The sequence below is a fragment of the Filicampus tigris genome, chromosome 9 (genome assembly GCF_054856515.1).
Source record: "Filicampus tigris isolate MCC_2025a chromosome 9, RoL_Ftig_1.0, whole genome shotgun sequence".
In the NCBI taxonomy this organism is placed as follows: domain Eukaryota; kingdom Metazoa; phylum Chordata; class Actinopteri; order Syngnathiformes; family Syngnathidae; genus Filicampus; species Filicampus tigris.
In genome coordinates this window covers 6,007,501-6,027,641 of record NC_141225.1, presented here as the reverse complement: position 1 = coordinate 6,027,641, position 20,141 = coordinate 6,007,501, and the positions used below count along the sequence as shown (strand labels likewise).

Sequence of the window (20,141 nt, the reverse complement as noted above, 5' to 3'; positions counted from 1 at the left end):
TTGTTTTAGATTTGTATTTGGTTTTGTCTCATGTTGTGTCTTCTTTTCTTGTGGTTCAAACTTGTCCTGCTTGTTGGGTTTTTTTGTTTCCACATGTGCTCATCAACCTGATCCCTTGTGTCTTCCAATCAGCTCTCTCAGCAATTCTGTCAATTGTCACGTCATGTCAAGTCAGACAAGTCTTGTCCTAGTGTTTCTTTGAATCTTGTTTTAAGGACTTTTGTTCATTTTATATTTTTGATAAATCTACCTACCTTGTTTTCCTTTTGTTCTTTTGAAAAAATACTTTTGGGATTCCATTTTCTCCCTGGTCTTGCTAACATGTTTCCCAGTGTTTGGCTGTAAAACCTTGAAAAACATTGACAACCGGAGGATTTAAGGATTTAAGTGGATATATTTGTGGCAGCTATAGAGCAGGGCGTGGTTAGACGCCTGCCACGCCTTATACTCACAGCGTTTGAGAGCGGAGAAAGTGTTGTGATATTTAATGATTTGGTAGGCTCATTTCAAATACTTGGCAATGTTTCTAATCATTCAAACTTGGCACGGTTGTTAACAACATTCTTCTCCGTGGTGTGCCAAATTTCCAAGATATTTATTTTCACGTTACAGGGATGTATAGAGATTAATTGCAAATGTATTGAAATTAAAAGTTAAATACAACTGAACTGTACTTAATTCAATTGCACTGAATTTAAAAAAAACGATTACTAGCCATTTACACCAGTGATTATTTTGCTTACCACTAGAGGGAACCAATCCATGATGTTTTTTGTTCCCACACTACACAACCTGAACTATTTCCCAGACCTTTACTCCGAAAAAGCACAATAGCCACCTTTATTTTTTCCATGCACCTCCCGTGGGATAAAAGAGATAGAATTTCCCCCACTAAGCCCCCCAGCCACGCTGTAGTGAACACAGTGTAACAGGCTCCAAGTGGGAAATAGCAAATAATGGAGGGCCGCACAGTCAAGAACCTCGGCTCACGTGTTGAGCGGGATGGACAGGCTTCCATGTCCTGCTCAATGATTATCATCACAAAATAATCATGTCTATGCTGCTTTGTTTGCTGCTAACTCTTCATTCAATTGCTTTGCACAGAAGAGGACGAAGCAGAGGAGGAGGAAGCAGAGGAGGTGGTAGATGGAGGTAGTTTCGCTTCTGCGGCTTTTATTGCTTGTAACGCACAATACAGTCACGCGGGTCGTTGGCAGTGTGTGTGTGTGTGTGTGCACATCAATTCTGTTTCATCATAAAAAAAACATGTCAGACAAAGAGCAGGAAGCTATGTGCACCCGTCTCTGGTGCTAGAGACTTTTTATGATGCGCATTGAGGAATGGATTTTGAAAACAATTTATGAAATGAATCCCAATTAAAAATGTCAATATATATATTTGGCTTTTACTTTTCTTTAAGATCTAAAACTTGCTACATGTGCACAAAAGTCGAATTATTACATTAAGAAAGATACATATAACTGCAGCTTATTGAGTCACTGAGAATTGTGACAATGTGACTACAGACAAACGAAGAGCCGATCTCTTCTTTGTGTGTATGAGTGTATTATGCTGCCCCCTGCTGGCCAAGGCCAGTACACCAGAAGCAGAAGCAGCAGCGGAATGGCTCGAAGTGAAGCGGTAAATGATGCAAAAACTGTTTTATGCTTTTAAATGGTATTTAATTGTTTTTATTATATGTTTTTCATACAAAATATTACCAAAAAAGTCATTTTTACTTGAGTATTTGTGTTACCATATTTTAATTTCAAATCAATTTATAAGAAAACACTGAAAATATACCAAACCAGAACAAATAAATGCTTCACACGAATGCTTCCTCTCCATCTTTAATTTCATGTCTATTTTTGCATAGATGACGGCGAGCTATTTTTAAATGATGTGCGCTTAACACACGCACACACACGCGCACACACCTTCATTCCATCATCGCTGACAGCACTTGTCCACATGGCAGCTGCCGCCTTTTTTCCTTTTGTGTGTCACTCAACTGTCTTTTAACCGTTGTCTTTCCACTCCATCGACTGGAAAAACCTCTTTGGTTGTCTCAAAAAACTATTGTACTGTAGTCTATGTCAGTGATTCCAAATGATAGACACTCACCAGTCCACTTCATTAGGTACACCTGCACAACCTAACGTCATTCAATACTATGCCAAATTAATTTATTTGCCATTTGTAAATCTTCCTACTTTAATTGCTTAAAACATTGTTTTTACTTACTCAGATTATTCAAAGAATCACTTTCGCACTCACCACATCTAATGACTAATTTTCCCAAAAGTGACGAACAACAAATTTTGTAACTTTCAAACGCAACTACTGACTGACATTTTGTGCATTAGCATAGCGGATCATTGCAAGCGGCACATGACCATATGTGCAGGACTGGTGAACTCATTGACAAGCATGAGAAAGTCTTTCCAAACTTTAGATGAGAGCGGGATGGTACCTTATGACAATTTTTAACCGGAGTGTTTTTGTGGCGTTCAATAGATGGCGGAGAGGAGCATGAAGACGGTAAGGAGCGCCCACAATATCACGCACAATGCATTTTTATCGCTGATGTTCAAATATCTTTTTTTTGCATGTAAAAGATGCCAAGAAGAAGTCAAAGTAAGAGATGTTTCATTTAATGATGATTTTCCCCAAAAAGTATTACTGTATGTATTATGAATGTATGCATTAATATTCATTTGATATTTGAATTAGTACAATTATATGTGCAATGTTTTTCTCTTATTTCTATGTATTTTTTGTATTGCTAGAATTTACAGTTTTATATTTTTCAATATATATTTGGATATCATTGTATAACATTTTATTTTTATTATCCATGATTTACTATTATTGTTACAAATATAACTTATATTATTACATATATTTTCAATCAAGTTATTGGTACAATTTATATTGAATGTTTTTCTATTTAAATTGTTAGGTATTTTTCATTTTCATTTTGAAAATCTATGAGTGACTTATTCATTTTGTTACTATTCCATTTTTTATTACTACAATTTATATATTTCTTATCAGAATTTATATAGATTGTAAAATGTATTAGATTGTATTATATAAGATCTGATTTATCATTACATAATATTTATCATGTAATTGAATATGAAATTAACTTATATAACTATTGTAGCACTTCATCACTTATGATTATTTTTAGTATTATAATTGATATGAATTACTATTATCAGGACTGGTTTTGTTCCCTCCTTGGCTGCCCCCAAAATTCCAGAGGGGGAAAAAGTGGACTTTGACGTGAGTTGAATTTATTGAATGCTTTTCTATAATGTACCCCAATTGATTGACCATTTCAATCACAATGACTGATTGGTAACGCGTGCGAATCGTCTTTCAGGACATCCACCGCAAGCGTATGGAGAAAGACTTGACGGAGCTCCAGACACTGATCGAGGATCACTTTGAGAAGCGCAAGAAGGAGGAAGAGGAGCTCCTCAGCCTCACCGACCGCATCGTGAGGCTCCCCGTCGCCTCCCAGTGACATCATCGACCAGCGACACGCTTCCATTTCCCTCCTTTCTGACTCTATAGGAGAAGCGCAGGTCAGAGCGAGCCGAGCAGATGAAGATCAGAGCTGAGAGGGAAAAGGAACGGCAGAACAAAATGGCCGTAAGTCCAGTGTGTTGCAGTCTGAGTCCCGTTTTTTTCCTCTACGGTGTTTCGTTTGGAAATAACTTCCAAAGAGTCAACGACAAAAAAAACAACAATATTGCACAGTTTTATGGTAATCTGACAAATATCTGAACAGTTAAACACTGTAATTACCTAATGAATATGTTGTTGCATTGTCTACCTAACAGACTAATTTTCTAAATTTTGGCCCAAATCAAATTACTTTTTTAAACCTAATAAACTGCCAATTAGTGATGGGAAAATGAAGCTTCAAGATGCTTCATGAACCAGTTGTGGTGTTTATTGAGACCGCTAGATGGCACTCTCTGTTCAACATAGGGATGAAAGCACACTGACTTGCCATTCTTAAATCCCTTTCTTTAAACCAACAGTGTTAAAATGAGTCAAAAAATGCAACTGGTTCATAACAATCTTGAGGCTTCATTTTCCCATCACAACTAATTAAATAACATTTTCAGCGCACGTTCGTTGCAGTTTGTACCTAATTGTTAAGATTCGGAGTAATCCGGAATCGAGAAGGACTAAAAACAGGAACTCAGATAGACTTTGACAAAAACTGTTTATTTAGAAATAACCCAAAAATTCACGAATCCCACAAAGTTCAAACAAGGGCGCTGGTATGGAAAAACCAGGAGAACAAAAATAGCCAAAAACGCTTGCAAAATAACAAAAATACTTACTATTGCGAAAAATACGAAGAAACAAGGAGAGAAAAATACATTGTGAGAACAATAGATGACGTCAAGAAAATTCAATACTTGGGAGTGGGACTATAGTCAGGAGAAAGCAGAAGAATAATGCGACAGGCACAAATAACTTGGTAGTTCTTTTATACATTGCTGATTATAATGCGTTGCAGGTGTGCCGCTAGAGGGAACCGCCCACCACTCCAGCTAGAAAAAACACCAAACAGAACAGGATCATGACACTAATAAACTGTCCTATTTTTTGCACGCTACATTTTGTACTATATTGACTAGTTAACACTTTGTATCTTCTATCTAGATTTTGCTGTTTTTTAAAACCTAATAATTTAACTCATGAGCTGCGTTCGTACCAAAAAACTGGCCAACTCGTGAAATCGAATCAATAGACTGGTTTGTTGCATTTTGTAACTGATAAGCTGGCAAATTTGGTGTCTTTTGTGACTAATAAAATGACTTTTTTTATTGTATTGTGAACTGAATTGACACGTTAATAACATTCAGTAACTAATACATTTACTTGTTTGCTACTTTCCTAGTTACAAACTAACATGTTACATCTAACATCTATTAAATCAGGGGTCAGCAAGTCCGGTCCTCAAGGGCACCTATCTTGCATGTTTTCCATCTCCCCCTGCTGCGACACACCTGTTTCAAATGATCTGTATCGTTATCAGGCTTCTGAAAAGCTTGCTGATGAGCTGATCATTTCAATCAGGTGTGTTGCAGCGGGGAGAGATGGGAAAACATGCAGGATAGGTGCCCTTGAGGACCGGACTTGGTGACCGATGTATTAAATTGACTATATTGTTTCCTTTTGCACTCAATGAACATTTCGAAACATATATGTTATAATAATAATTAACTACTTAGCAACATTTTATATTTTATATTAGAAGTTTAACACTCAGAACATCTAAAAAAAAATCCATCAAATCTCACCTAAGTTGACTGCAGTGCTGCTCTATCTATATTTATGACTGTTAACGATATTGAAATCAAAACACTGATCATTTCACTTGAAAAACATCTGTTTTGTATTTTCTCAGGAGGAGAAAGCAAGGAAGGAGGAAGAAGAGGCCAAGAAGAAAGCCGATGACGACGCCAGGAAGAAGTTGATTCTGAGCAACCTGAGCTTCACTGGCTATAAAGTAAAACAATATCATTGCAGTATTATTATGATTCTGATGTATATTAGGTGTTCCGAATATTTTGGTTGGGTTTTGGCAGACGCAGACGGGACCCAAGCGACAAACCGAGCGAGAGAAGAAGAAAAAGATCCTCAACGACCGCCGCAAGGAGTTAAACATTGATCACATGAGGGAGGACAAACTCAGGTGGAAATCAGGAAATCAATCACTCCATCGGTCAATCAATCAATCGATCAAGTTTTGTATGTTTATGTCCATGCAGGGAAAAGGCCAATGAATTGATGGACTGGGTGCGGCAGCTCGAGGCAGAGAAGTTTGAACTTCAGTACAAATACATGAAGCAGAAATATGAGGTGACTCAATTATACAGAATCATTTTTATATATTACAGGACAATTTTTGCCTTACTGTATTCTGTACCTGATACTTTGACTAGTTTGCTACATTTTGTCCCAAGTGACCAATGCTGCAATATGTACCTACAAGTGGTGCCATGAGTTTTTCCAGAGCTGTCGTCCAGTATAACAGTAGTCTCAGTCATATATTTTTTATCCTCTACGAGGAGCTGAGAACACCTGAGCCTCCACTAACAGTATGTGACTATCTTGTCTTATACTGCCCTCAGGTGGCCAAGGCGGGTACACCAGAAGGAGCAGACTTTTTTTTTTTTAATTATTTTTAATTCTATTTAATCATGCCAAAGTTTGTTTTTCCAAGGTTCTATCTTCTGATTAAAAAATATGTATATGTTTTTTTGGAGGGGTGGATTCAAAGGCATCTTCATTTTATTGGGAAAAGATGATTTTATATACGGATGATTTGAGTTATGAGCGTGGATAAATCAAACTTATACCTTAAGGCACCACTGTAATAAATTCAATATGTACTGTGATTTCTACCTAATAAATTGACAAATCTACTCTATTTTGTACCTAACGTTTGCTACATTGTGTACCTACTAAAAAGACAAATACAGACCACTCCACTTTCTGCCTTACTAAAATTACATCAATTGCCTGTAAATTGTATGTAATAAACAAACTAATTGAACTGTACACAATCATGAATTGTGGATTTTTTACTTAATAAGGAGACCATTTAAAACGTATAAACTGACTAATTTACTCAATTTTTTGCTCAACTTACTGTAACTTGCCAGTAGATGTATTTTGCGCCTCTATTGTGTCAAATTAACTACAATTAATACCTAATGAATTGGCTAGAAATCTGTATTTTGTTACATATTGACAGACAGGCACTTTGTACCGAATAAACTAAATTGTCCCGTTCGCAGGATTTTGTACCCAATAAATCGACTAATTTGCTGGATTTTATGTCTGCTTAGCAACAATTAAGTACCTAATCAGTTGTCTAGAACTAATTTCCTAACCTTCTGTTTCTAACAACTGGGCTAATTTATTGCATTTTGTACCTAATAACTGGGAATGCACTTTGTAACATAAATCCAATGTGTCCAATCATCGATTGTGTACCTCATAAATTGCTTGCTATATTATGATGTGACTAATGTGGTGCTGCACACACACAGGTGACTGTACTGAGGAACCGCGTCACCGACCATCAGAAAATGTAAGTACAGTCAATATTCCTGCTTTCCACACAATCAATCAGTCAACATTGACAGATGCTCAATGGATCAATAGATAATCTCTTGTCCAAATAAACAATGTGGGGCTCTTAACAAGGCGGTGGGCCCCTTAGCAGCTGTGAGGGTCAGCTGCCAGCCTGCTAAGTGGGCTACGTTGGGCGCTTAAGTGGAACAAAAAAGTGCTTCAAGTAAGGTTGTGTGACAAACACAAGCATGGGGGGCGGGGGGGGGGGGGGTACCAAAGGAGGGGATGAGGTATAACAGCTGAGAGATCTTAAGTGTAACACGATCATTTGGTGACCCCAACGACATCCAAATCACGCCGGACTGCTCCTCAGATCACTGACACACCGCCTACTTAGCTCATTGAGTCATTGTTGGAGTGTTAGCTCAAAACGACAGCAGGTTGTTAGCTGGTAACTGTTAACAACAGTTAATGTATGTATTAACTCCTGGATTAAAACTAACACAAACCAATGATTTAACATGTTAACTAGCCGGCGGCTTCTCTTGCATGGCCAAGTTGTTGCTCGGCAGAATCAGTGCGGCTTTAAAAATTGTGTGCCCCCAAGGTGCCAAAGATTGGGACATTGATAGGCCGTTCATGTAGAGTCATTGTTGGATATGACCAAGAGTGTTCACTAAAACAGCAGGTTGTTAGCCAGCTCACTGCTCAGTAAAACAGTCGATATACACATTAACCTCCGTATAAACACAATTATAACCCAATGGTTAAAATGTTTAGCAAGCTAGCACTTTCTCCTACCTGATCGTGTCACACATTTTGTGAGTTCACTTGCCAGGGCCATAACAATCTGCACCCCAAAGTGAGTGATGGCTACTAATGGCGTCCATGGCATCAATGTTACAAATAAACAAGAATGAATCTTTGCTAAAAATGACAGTGGGTTGTCAACCGTCAATGTAGGGAGTTACTCATGTACGATTACAATCACAAACTGACACGGATACCCCCACAGAGTCACTGCTGGTTATGAAGAGAGTCTTGGCTAAACAGCGGATTTTTAGCTTCTAACTGCTAACGGCTGTCAACAATGAATGTATGCATTCATGCTTGATTCATAATCATACACATGAAATATTAGCTAGCTAGCATATTTAGCAAGGTATGTTTCTCCCATCCGGTCGCTACACATGTTTGTGAGGTCACTTGTTGCTGAGCAGAATTGGTACGGCAATGCTTATCTGTGCTGATTTTAACTTTGTTTGTCAGTTCAAAGGGCGGCAGGAGCAAGCGAGGCCTGAGGAAGTAACAACACGGAGTCCTCATGTTTCCTCATTCATCACCATACTTTCTAAAAATAATAAATCATCTTCATGATTGTCTGTGAAATAAAGTGCATGCATGAATAAAAGTGTCAAATTACATCACTTGTGTCTGTGTGTTTCTTTAACTTGTGGGAACTAAAAGTCTCTAATGACATATCGACATCATTACTCTTAATTATTATTGTTATTATTTAGCCTCGCCCATTCAGGTTTTCTTTTGATATCTGTTCCACTTGAACTTACTTGTTGGATGTCGTATTGAGTACATGGACTACCCTGTTACATTCTGTACCTTATAAATTCACTAGACTGCTGCATTCAGTACTTAAAGTACACCTTATATTTATAAGGTGACTATTTTGATGCATTATATATCTGATAATTCAACTTTATAAATAAACCAATTCCCTCCATTTCATACCTAATGAACTGACTATTTTGCAACATTTTGCTCCTCCCACAACCCAACAAATAAATAATGAACTAATTTGCTATGTTTTGGGCCTCATTAACTTAGTAAGACAACAGTACAAATAATACTTAATTAATTGCATATTGTATACTGTAGTTGCATATTCATTTAACCTTGATATATCCAGACAAGGCAATTGAGAACAGACTTTCCTTTGCAATGCTGAACTGGCTCACGAAAGTAGAATAAAATGCACAGCAATAAATCTTTTTGTTATTGTTCTACTTACAAACTGACATTTTGTTACATTTTGCTTGAAGTTAACTGACTAGTTTGGAGTACTGTGTACCTAATTAACACTTTTTGTTTTAACGCGCAATGCCATTCCTAGGGTCCAGTGGGGCACTTGGCCACTTGCCCCTACCTAGCACAGTCTCAAATGATATGTAACAGAATTAAGCCAAGATGCTTTTTATAGGCTGCATCCATGCAGACTGTTCTTTTTTTTACGAGTGCACGAATGTGTTTAAAATAATGCCTCGTAAATTGTAGACGTCATCCGTGAGCCCGCAGGCGCCTCAAAGGCAAGCTGAGGTCAAAAGCTAAGAGATCAACCAGGTGTAGAGTGGAAAGACGTGTTTTTCTTTTTCCTGCGAGCCAGACAAGGGTGACTTGACGGCAAATGAAAAATCAATTTGTTCCCGAAAATTGCATTGTGTAACTAATAAATGATCAAATCGCTACCTAATAAAATTACTAATTTATTGCATTTCATAACAAATTGATGAACTTGCATTTTGTATCAAATACAGTAAATTGAGTTGTTGGATGGATTTAATAATAAGTGACTAATTGGCAACTACTTGTCCCCCTTCATTTTCCTATGGTATATTATTACATTTTGTAACTAATAAAAGGATACATTTATCACAATTTGTACCTTAATAATAATAATAATTACAATTATTATTATATTGTTACCAAGTGACTAGTTTAGAGCATTTTGTATCTCATAAACTGATTAATTTGTTTTCTTTTATACCTAATTCATTAACCAATTAAATTTATTTTGTACCTGTAAATTAGTTATTTGTAATGTTATCATTATTATTATATTGACGACATTGTGTTCTAAATTAGTATGCAAATTGTTTTTCTCAATTTCTTTTATAGTCTACGAAATGTCATTTACCATAATTTTCAAGTCATCAACTATTCGAGAATAATTTGAATGTTTTTTTTAAAAAACTCCCATTGTATTTTTTCCCCGAAATATAAAGTTTGTTTTTGTTAAAATGCACTGTTCTAAAATATTATGCACAGCAGTGTTGCAAGATATTTTATAGGGTATAAAGAATTGTTGAATTTGCAGCATTAGGCTGTTGTATTTGCTTAAATCAAAAGCTATTTCAATTAAAAACATCTTACCAGGTCAAGTTACAATTTAACACTTATTTGATATCAGCTTTGCAATTCTTGCATTCATTGAACTTGTGAGTTTTTGGACAGCTTCTGCTTGAATTTCTTTCCAGGATGACAGAATAGCCTCCCACAGCTGCTGTTTGGACATGAACTGCCTCCCAACCTCACAGATCTTTTGCTACTGAATAGACATTTTGCTTAATGCTTCAAAGGTTCTCAATAGAGTTGATCATCAGTGGAGGATGGGTGTCAAACAAAGGTTTCTTTCCTTTGATGCCCACGGCAATCCATGATTCAGAGGAATTTCTTGTGGCATAAGATTGTCATGCATAAAGATGACTTTGTATCGCAAAGTTGTGTTCGTAATTTTGTACCCTCGAAAAAAAGTCCTTAATCAGAATCTCCACATATTTTTCAGAGTATATTTTGAAATCTTCAGGGACCCGAAAGGGGCTGACCAGCTCTCTCCCCTCGCCTTGTTTGGACATGGTGGCTATCGACCAAGCATCCACTATTCCATTCATCTTCACCATCCAGGGTTGCACGGTCACTCATCAGTGAACAATCTCCCGCTGAAAGGAATACCTCTGCATCATTGGCTGCTATGGGCATGAAAGGGGAGCCACTCATGGTGTGGCCCCCATCTTCCTCTGACCTCAACCCTGTTCACAATCTTTGGAGCTTCTTCAAGTAAAGATCTATGAGGGTGGCAGGCTGTTTACATCCAAAGAGCAGCTTCATGAGGCTATTCTCATATCCTGCAAATACATTCAAGCAGAGAAAACTCACAATTCAGTGGATGCAAGACTTGCAAAGCTGCTATCAAATAATAGGTCTTATGTTAAAATATATTTAATTGATATAGCTTTTGTTTTCAGCAAATACAACCCGCTAATGCTGCAAATGCAACAAATGACTATTATCACTTCTTTACAACCTTAAAATGTCTTTGCTGTGCATATGAATTTGGAACAGTGCGTTTGTATAAAAACGTGTTTTTATTTTTTGTTATTGAAAGGTTTGTTTAAAAACATTCAAATTATTCTCCAACAGCCGATGACTTGAAAATGATGAGTTCCGTTTGCATAGAGTATTTATAAATATCAGAGGAAAACATAATTTGCATAATAACATGGAATGTTGTACATTTTCTACCAAATAAACTGAACTATAAACTGCAGATTCAGAAAACAGGTGAGCCGTGATCAGTCGTTACCTGAGCAACTGTGATGTCATTTTCAGTTGACAGAAGTGACAAAATGGCCGCCCCCGGAGATAGCTAAAAACAGGAACTCTTATTCCACAAACTTAATTTTTATCAGAATGCCGTGTTGAGACTAGTGAACTAGTGAAGGCCTATAGAACATATTACTGCAAAGGATTTTGGGGGTTGCCTTCCCTTTTAAGCATTCAACAACGAGGATGGAGTGGAAAAGTGTGCTTTTCTTTAGTATTGGCAGTCGCGAAAGGCCAGGAGGCCAGTGATCAGTCAATTAACGCCCATTTTGCCCCTGAAAACTTTATTGACATTGTCACTCACCAATCCAATTTTAAAAGGAGTTTAAGAACACAACATGAAATGAAAAAGGTTGTCACCGCGCACGGAGTGGGTGGGGCCCCGCGTCCTAGTCGATCACTTGAACCGACTTGTGGGCCGCCGTGGTGACATCATTGACAAACGACGACTTGTTCATCCCTTGCTGCGGGACAAAAATGAAAAAGACAAAATCAGTGCAACCACCGCAGAAGCCTCCTCTGCAACCTGCGCTACCACATTCCTGGAACTTAATCCTGGGAGCTGTTTCTCACAAATACCAGTGAGAGGCGTGGGAGCACGGAGGCGAACTCACCCTCTTCAGGAGGTTCTGGATGTCCTTGTCAGACCACAGCTGGTAGAGGAACACAGATGCTGACTTGCTGGATTTGGGGAAATATCTAAGAAAAACAGTCGAGGTTAGGAGCAAATGTTAGGGTTTGCTCTAATTTGAGCAACGTTTATGATCAAATGCCGCAAAGGTCCAATTTTCGGATGTCTCGAAAACTCCGGTCCTCGAGGGCCCCTATCCTGCATGTTTTCGATATGTCCCTCCTCCAACACACCTGATTCAATGATCAGCTCACCAGCTCTTCGGAATCCGTTATTTGTGGGGTCTCTCACATTTTAAGAATTGTTTGAAATGCTAACAATCCCTATGCCAGTACTCTGCCTCAGTGTAGTGTTTTTTTTTACTCGCCTGTTCTGGCTGAGCTCCTTCAGCGAGTTGATCAAGCCGCCGTTGAGCAGGCGCTTGCCGCTCTCAGGCTCCTTGGCCACCAGAAAGTTGGCCGTCTGGCACGCCATGGCCAGCGTGTCGTCAGACTCGTTGCCCTCCTTGGTGCCCGCGCCCAGAATGCCCAGTAGCTCGGGCAACACCTTGCGAGCTGCGACAACAAAATGTCACACGTGAACACATTGCGGAGGAATGCTTATTAAACCTTAAAGTCTAAACTAACTCATTTATAGCCAAGTTATACGTTTTTAACGCCTTAATAACTCTTCAATTACCAAGCAGAGACAAATTATAAACCCTTAACAAGAGTGCAGTTAAAGTGGTTTTGTTCATTCCACTTAACCAATTGACCCATTAGCTAAAATATTTACCGAATAATGACTCCCTTGTTCCATAAGCTCCGTTTTGTACCTACTAAATCAACTAGTTCTGTATTTTGTTTTACTGCATTTTGTGTCAAATAAATTGATTATTTTTTTCTATTTGTGCCTAATAAACATGACCATTTACTGCATTTTGTACCTAATAAATGAACATAAGGGCTATATTTTGTGTTTAATAAAGTGACATTTACTGCCTAGATCAGCTAATTTGCTGCATTTTGTATCAGACTTGTTTGCTGTACGCTGCACTGAATAAATGTAGGATTATCATTTTTTTTAATTTGTAATAATATTTTGGGGCATTTACAGTGCATTCCTTTTCTTGTAGGAAATCCTACTAAATTGTGGTAAATTGGCGCTGATGCGATTTCTCACCCAAGATGCCTTGCAGGTTGGGGTTCTTGCTGAAGTTCCGTATCAAGGCCACCGCGTTCCTCTGCAAGGTGACTTTGTTTGACTTCAAAAGCGGCGTGATTACCTGCAGGCCGTCCAGCTTTTGCACCACCGTCTGGCTCATCACGTTGGAAACCTGAACACGAGGCCAGAAACGCAAGCGGATTCAGCAAAACCAGATTGAACTACACCCAAACAATCTAATCTTTTTAAATATAGTTTTACCTCTCCCACATACATTAAACACATTTAGACTTCTTAAAATGTGTTTTTAAGAGGCGGGGCCTGGTAGGGTGGCCTGTGACGTTGGCTAGCGTGCATGTGAGTGTCTGGCCATGAGATGAGACAGACAGCTCCTGCATGAGTGTGCTCATTGTTTTTTTTTTTTTTATGTTCTCTCTGCATTCAGAAATTGTCTGAAATGTGCAATGGCCACAGTGTCTCTCCTTTCCCACATGTGAGGGCATTACAGTAAGTAAGTATATAGTGTGACCTCTAGCAGGGGTTCACTGCCAAAAGGCTGCCATAGGCGGAAATCAGCAAATAAATGATGCTCCCCTACAACGGGTTTATAATTGCTTAACAACGGGTTTGGAATTGCTTAGAGGTACTAAAAAATGACGGCAAAGAAATTAAAATGGATGATAAAACACCAAAACCATGCATTTAGCATACACAAAATCATGACCCCATCTTACATTACAATTCAGTAGTTAAACTATTTTGTACTATTACTTGGACTTTGTAGTAATACTTTGTATTACTGTTAACTTTGCATTTTGTAATTCTTGTATTATTTTTATTTATTTATTTATTTTTTTTTATGTATCCACATTCATGATGTCGTCGTTATTTGTCAAAGTTTATATTTTGAAAAATAATTTTAAATTTAAAAAATATTTTTATATTATTATTTGTTATTAAATAAATGCAGAGCTGGGCACTTGACCCTTTTTTGCCCGTCTGGCCGCGACCCTCCACTCTTGACCTGTGTACCTTTCTGGCCGCGACCTCCCGGCCATATTCATAAACATTGTCGGCCCCCGCCGCCCCCAAAAAAACTAATAAAAAAAATAAAAAAATGTACATGATGCCCCCGCGGGAGAGATGCTAACGGAAGAGGTTTATTTAAAGACAATTAGCTGGCTAACTTACGATTCAAACCAGCTGTGGACACGCTTCAAACGCGCCACTTACTCACGTACTTACCCTGCTGCATGTACTAACTTCCATTGCAAGCCCTTGGGTTGGTTTTGTCGTATTGTTTTTTATTTATTATTTGGTTCCAACAGACGACAAGTCTGCAAGCATTCAACAAGTTACTTATTTTCCACACTCCCCCTCCTTCACACTTCCCGACTTTCAAAATAAAAGCATGCCAGCAAACCACTACACAGCAGGTTTGCTATGGCGTATTTCCAGAAGTAGGAAAGTGCATGATGTGCCATACTTGAGTGCTGCGCACAGCTTGAATATACTCCCGGACACAAGTTGTTTTGAAAGAAGCATAAAAAGAAGCCTTTCACTGAGTAGGCTGAGATTAAATTTGGCCGTCTCGAGAGGAAGTCACACGCATGAGTGCCGATTAGTGGGTCGGACTAAAATCCACTTCCGGCCATTCTTAGTCCAGACATTTTTTAAAATTTGTCACCCCCCATCCCTCCGCCCCATAAACGGGCCTCCGGCTGGGCCGGAAGGTCCGACCGGTCCGGCCCAGGGACGGACTGCCGAGCTCTGAATAAATGTATACTATGTGTATGTGTATTACCATAAACACACGCATAAAAGTAACAAAAATCAGTGCTGGTATCGATTCCCAGGTACCGGGAAATCCGAACCGAACCCGTTCAAATGTGAAAGGTAGACATCCCTATCCATAATAAAGAATCATTTTAAAAACATAATAAACCCCGATGTAGCGGGGGAACACCGTGGGTCGGGTGCTTACGACGCCGTCCTGTGCTGTGAGGTTCTGCAGAGCTCCGCAACAGGCCTCCTGCGTTTCCTCTCGATGACTCGAGTCCAATAAAGACAGATAGTTCCGCAGGGTTTTGGAGTGGATGAGCCAGCCGGCCCCAGTCGGGTTGGGGTCCTCCACCACTGGGAAATCAAAGTAGCGCTGAACGCAGAGGGTGAAGCTCATCATTGGCTGGGATCGGATCGGTGGAGACAACGCAATCTTACCTTGTTGTCGGAGCCTTTGTTGGATGGACTGAAGCAGCCGATGGGCCCGGCATCGCCCTGACTGTCCACCGGGCCGACAGGCTTGGCAAGTGCTGTGATGCGGTTGAACAATGCCGGGGCCTCGGCCTCCAGATCAAAGGTGAGGTTGTGCAGGATGCACGCGCAGTTCTCCGCACACTAGTTAGAAACACGCATTTTAATTGGTGTCCACACATACCGACAATTAGCGTTTATCGGATAAAAGATTCTCCAAAGTAACTGTAATCCCGACCTGCTTGGAAAAGAATTAGGGTTATAGTAAATATTAAACGTGCTCAATATTTACTATCATGAATCTTTATGTGTGTGTTCAAAATCAATTTCGGTGGTGACTCTACACTAACACACCCACCTTATCATCTGTCCTGCCAGCCTCCACACAGTCTTCAAGGTAGGCGACCAAGGAGTCCACCAAACCTCGACATTTCCTCATGGTCTGCCGGTTGCTCTGCTTTGCACTGCTGAGGTTTCTGTCACAAAAAAAAAACAACAAATAAACAAACAAAAAAAAAAAAACACACACACTTATTCATAGACTGTGATTTAACAGTGGTACACAATTACATGATAACCATTCCCCACAAAGTGCTAGTGTGTATTTGACAACACACTAAGTGAACCAAAAAGAAAGGTCTACATTTTGTTTTGTTTTTTATGGTGGGGTGGGATTATAAGCATACTTGCAAGTCTCAGCACCCATGGATTCACTCATTTCTCATTCACTTATGTTTTGGGGTCTTCTCTGCAAGCAAACCCCAAATTTTCATGGAAACTGCATCATGAAGGTTTATCACTTTGGAAGACATTTTTGAGTATCCAGTCCCTATTCCCCGCGAATATCTGGGTTCCACGGTATACTTTTACGTTGTGATATCACCATTCACCACTAGGTGGCAGTAATGGGTTAGTTAGTTTTTTTGCAGATTTGGAAAGACATTTTTTAATTTTCACTTTAGCCTAATGCGATGTCTGTAAGACGGAAACATGATTCAGGTAAAAATAAGTAAATGCTGATCACTTTTATGTGAAAAAAATGCATAAAATGAGTTTTTGCACCTAATGTTAGTTTGCCGTTTTGTGCCGTCCTTGAATAGTACATTTTACGCAAAGACAGCCCTTTGCGCTGGAAAAAAAAGATCACAGTATGTGTGTTTTTATTTTATTGTTCAAACCCTTTCTTTTATTTTAAGTGAACCAATGCACATCTTAAAAAAATGTGCTCACTTAAAAAAAGACTTATGAATGTATGTTGTCCATATTTAAAATGGCATTTTTGTCATACATCTGTAAAGGAATTTCGTGGTCCAATGTGGCCTTGCAGTAGCGCTGATGGAAAAACTGAACTGTGGCCCCTCTCCATCATTTAAGTTGCCCATCAATGTGCAAGGAGCATAGTGTTGATGCTTTATGATCCTCTCCGTTTTAAATGCTTTGTTGTCATCTTTTGGCATCAATAAGCAATTACAAACCCCTCTAAGAAGGTTGTTAATTATTTGTGAATTTTCAATATTCACAGCAGAGTTCAGTTCATGTCCTGCGAGTAGGAGAAGTTAATTGAATTTGTTTGGTGATGTATCCATGTGCCGCTTACACACTGGACTAGTGTATGAAGGGTTGACTCCATTAGTAAAAATACTTCTTTTGTCTCTTTGGATGTTTACGTTTTTTCCACACAATGGACCCTGCTTCTGCAAGTAGACAATATTCGTGATGAAGCCAGTTGTCATGGTAACGAGAGCCATCTTTGGCATGGGCCCACCAGTGAATGGGGTGATGTAGAGGTATACAGCCACTCAGTTGTATGAGACAAGACTGCCCTCTCAGGAAATACGGTATGCAAATGGAACTACAATTCTTAACATGTGAAAGGAGCCACTTTTACATGTGTTACATGTGTAACAAAATGGTTTATTGCTTATTAAGTGTTTTACCGCAGACAGCCGGTGGCGTGGAAGAAGGATTCATGATCCGGCCCGCCGGCTGTGCCCTGATCTGGGCTGGTGGTGTAAGGCAGAATGACGTGCTCCATCAGGACAGGCAGCGCGCTCTTCAGCAGGTCCGTCTTCAGGCTGTTGGCGGACGACAAATTCCACAGGAGACCTGGAGGGACACGGATAAGGAATGTCGCTTCCTAAAATATACATCATTAGATGTAGAAAGTATTCACAGCGCTTCACTTGTTAATGTTTTGTTGCTACAGACTACTTTAAGGATGTACTGTACAACAGCATCACTTAGAATTGGTGCCTTGTGATTGACAGTGGGATTAAAGAGCTAAAGGGATAAAACTGCGTCTTCTACCCGTGAGCTGCTTCTGGATCTCAGTGGAGTCGGTTTCGCGGAGCAGGGCCACAGCAGACGCGATGCCACCACAGCGTTGGATCTCCTCCTTGTTGTCGTTGTTCTTGAAGGTGAGGTTGCGCAGGGCGGCCGAAGCTGTCTGGCTCAGGGCCGGGTTTGGGCTGTGCAGTAGCGCCACCAGCGGAGCGATCCCGTTGCGCTTCAGCACCTAGTGTACAATATTCAAATATTCCATCTTTGATCAGCCATACATCCATTGTCTATAGCGCTCATTAGCTCCAACTCACCCACGATTTATGAGGATAAGCACAACGGAAAATGATCAATCTGAGACAAAATGGATAGCGTAGTATGTTTCAGCACAGGATTATTGAGTCACGCATCTAAGGCCTTGTCTACACGTAGCCGGGGGTTTTTAACAACTGTATATCCCCCCCCCCTGCTGCCTTGGAATACACATTAAATAAACGCATCCACACGAAACCGCGGAAGTGCGTTTTCAAACGCATGCCAAGCCTCTGGGTGACAGTAGTTAGCCAAATACTGTCCATTCAGCAGTAACTTCCGTCCTTTGACGTCACTTCTACGAAACCAAAAACACGGCGCCAAACCCGTTCGGGAGAACCGACAAGAGGTCAGAATCGCTTTTAAACCTTTCAACGAGAAGCAGTGGTTGGTTGCGGACAAATAAGTAAGGAAAAAGCGCATCGAGAATGGCTATAACCAACGCAGCGCGGCGAGAATCCATGTTGACTCGCATGAAAACACAAGTCGCGCAATGACGTCAAAGCAATGTTGTCGCACGGTGACGACTCCGGGTGTAACCGTCCGCAGCAAAACGCAATCCGGACATCCGCAAATGTCCACTGTGGCCGGAGTTTTGCGTTTTCACTGAAAAAAACTCCGAGGACGTGTGGATGATAGGGCTAACTGCAGGCTTATAGCCGGCGTTTTCAAAAACCCCGGCTACGTGTGGACAGGGCCTAAGATCACTCTTTTCCTCCTGTGTTGGGCAACACACTAAACACCTCCAGTAACAATGTGAACTTTGAAGCTATAGCGCTAATCTCCTCGCCAGTGAGATAAGTCACCTCTTCCTTGGCCTTGTCGTCAATGAAGGTGTTGTGCTGGATGTAGGAGGCTCCGCAGCATTGGTATTTGATGTCCTCGTTGGACAGGAACTCCACTGCTTCCTTCATGGTGATGTCAGCCACTGTGTTGTTTCCGCTTGACCTGGGAGTTCAATAACATGACAGCATTTTGATTTGCTTTACATTAATGCCAAAAACCCTAAATCGAACCCTCCAAACATGATTGTTGTATAATGGTGAAGAACATCACTTACCAAGAATCCCCTTTTCCGGGCAGCTTGCTTTGCTTGGTGAGACTGTCCACAGCCAAAGGCTTGGACTGCGTTTTACTGACATCAAGCGGACTGCTGATGAAGTGCAGACTCTTGCCCGTGAACTGACCGCTGTTGCGGAGCATCTCCGTCCTGTAGGTGCTGCGGTTGGAGAGAAGCCTCTGTGGAGGCTCGCGGCGTTTGGGTAGGGAGCCCTGCCAACCCAGATCGGCCTCATTACGGTTGGGAGACACCAAGCCCACCGGCGCGTAGCCAAACTCGTAGCGATGGCCAAATCTGCTGGTTGTCTTGGCAGTGGCGCTAGCTGTGCTGTTGAATGACTGGCGGTTGAGGCTTTTCTCAAGCGGGAGCTGCAGGGACAAAACACAAGTGTGTTTGTGGGACAAGAAATGTATTGCATTTCCATGCATGAAGCCTAACCATATAGATCATTCATGATACCTCTGGACTACCACTAACTCTAAATCTTGACCTGGCCAACCATAACCCTACTAAACATACAGTAAGATATGAACTAGAGCTGCACAATATATTGAGGAAAATATCGATATCGCGATATTGGCCCATGCAAGTTGCATATCACAAAGACATGCAATCATTTTCTTATGGGATTGGTTATTTTGCTGTATGAAAAAAAAAAGATTCTTTCATTGGATAATTAAAATGTAATTTCTTTAGGTACATGTTAAATATTGCAATAATATCGAGATCGCTATAGTCAACAACCATATCGCATATTTTTCCAATATGCAGTCCTAATAAGAACCATACTCGGATTCTACTAACACTATAAACCAACTAACACCAAACCCAACCCAAAAATGTTTACAGAAAAGTGGAAAAGTTCTCCCTGCCGTCACCCACTTTGCCTGCCCTACACCAGTATCACTGCATCCTGGTTTTCATCTATCTGCCTTTCAGCCGTGGTATTTT

At 40.1% G+C, this 20,141-nt stretch overlaps 2 protein-coding genes across 2 annotated transcripts in view; one reads left to right on the top strand and one right to left on the bottom strand.

Annotated features, from left to right (window-relative positions):
• The first annotated feature begins 1,090 nt into the window (after positions 1-1,090).
• Positions 1,091-8,540, top strand: tnnt2b (troponin T type 2b (cardiac)). Its single transcript, XM_086040378.1, has 11 exons — positions 1,091-1,152; positions 2,518-2,541; positions 2,619-2,637; positions 3,228-3,291; positions 3,392-3,508; positions 3,586-3,663; positions 5,441-5,542; positions 5,622-5,728; positions 5,805-5,895; positions 7,092-7,132; positions 8,386-8,540. The coding sequence occupies exons 5-11, from the start codon at positions 3,410-3,412 to the stop codon at positions 8,423-8,425; spliced, it is 558 nt and encodes a 185-aa protein (XP_085896504.1). The 5' UTR covers positions 1,091-1,152; positions 2,518-2,541; positions 2,619-2,637; positions 3,228-3,291; positions 3,392-3,409; the 3' UTR covers positions 8,426-8,540.
• The window catches only part of pkp1b (plakophilin 1b), an 18,929-nt gene continuing 2,084 nt past the window's right edge, over positions 3,297-20,141 (bottom strand). Inside the window, exons 3-14 of the mRNA XM_086040377.1 lie at positions 19,191-19,558; positions 18,937-19,078; positions 17,846-18,053; positions 17,476-17,644; positions 15,897-16,014; positions 15,506-15,682; positions 15,270-15,440; positions 13,304-13,457; positions 12,510-12,696; positions 12,126-12,210; positions 11,872-11,975; positions 3,297-3,628 (exon numbers count right to left, since the gene is read on the bottom strand). Of these exons, the coding sequence (XP_085896503.1) occupies positions 11,901-11,975; positions 12,126-12,210; positions 12,510-12,696; positions 13,304-13,457; positions 15,270-15,440; positions 15,506-15,682; positions 15,897-16,014; positions 17,476-17,644; positions 17,846-18,053; positions 18,937-19,078; positions 19,191-19,558 (1,854 nt within the window). The 3' untranslated portion in view covers positions 3,297-3,628; positions 11,872-11,900. The remainder of the gene's footprint in view (positions 3,629-11,871; positions 11,976-12,125; positions 12,211-12,509; positions 12,697-13,303; positions 13,458-15,269; positions 15,441-15,505; positions 15,683-15,896; positions 16,015-17,475; positions 17,645-17,845; positions 18,054-18,936; positions 19,079-19,190; positions 19,559-20,141) is intronic.

Excerpts from the sequence above, each read along its gene's own strand:
- tnnt2b (XM_086040378.1), top strand. The coding sequence starts at position 3,410 with ATGGAGAAAGACTTGACGGAGCTCCAGACACTGATCGAGGATCACTTT. Across the intron at positions 5,729-5,804 it reads ATGAGGGAGGACAAACTCAG|GGAAAAGGCCAATGAATTGA; the intron begins GTGGAAATCAGG and ends ATGTCCATGCAG. Across the intron at positions 5,896-7,091 it reads ACATGAAGCAGAAATATGAG|GTGACTGTACTGAGGAACCG; the intron begins GTGACTCAATTA and ends GCACACACACAG.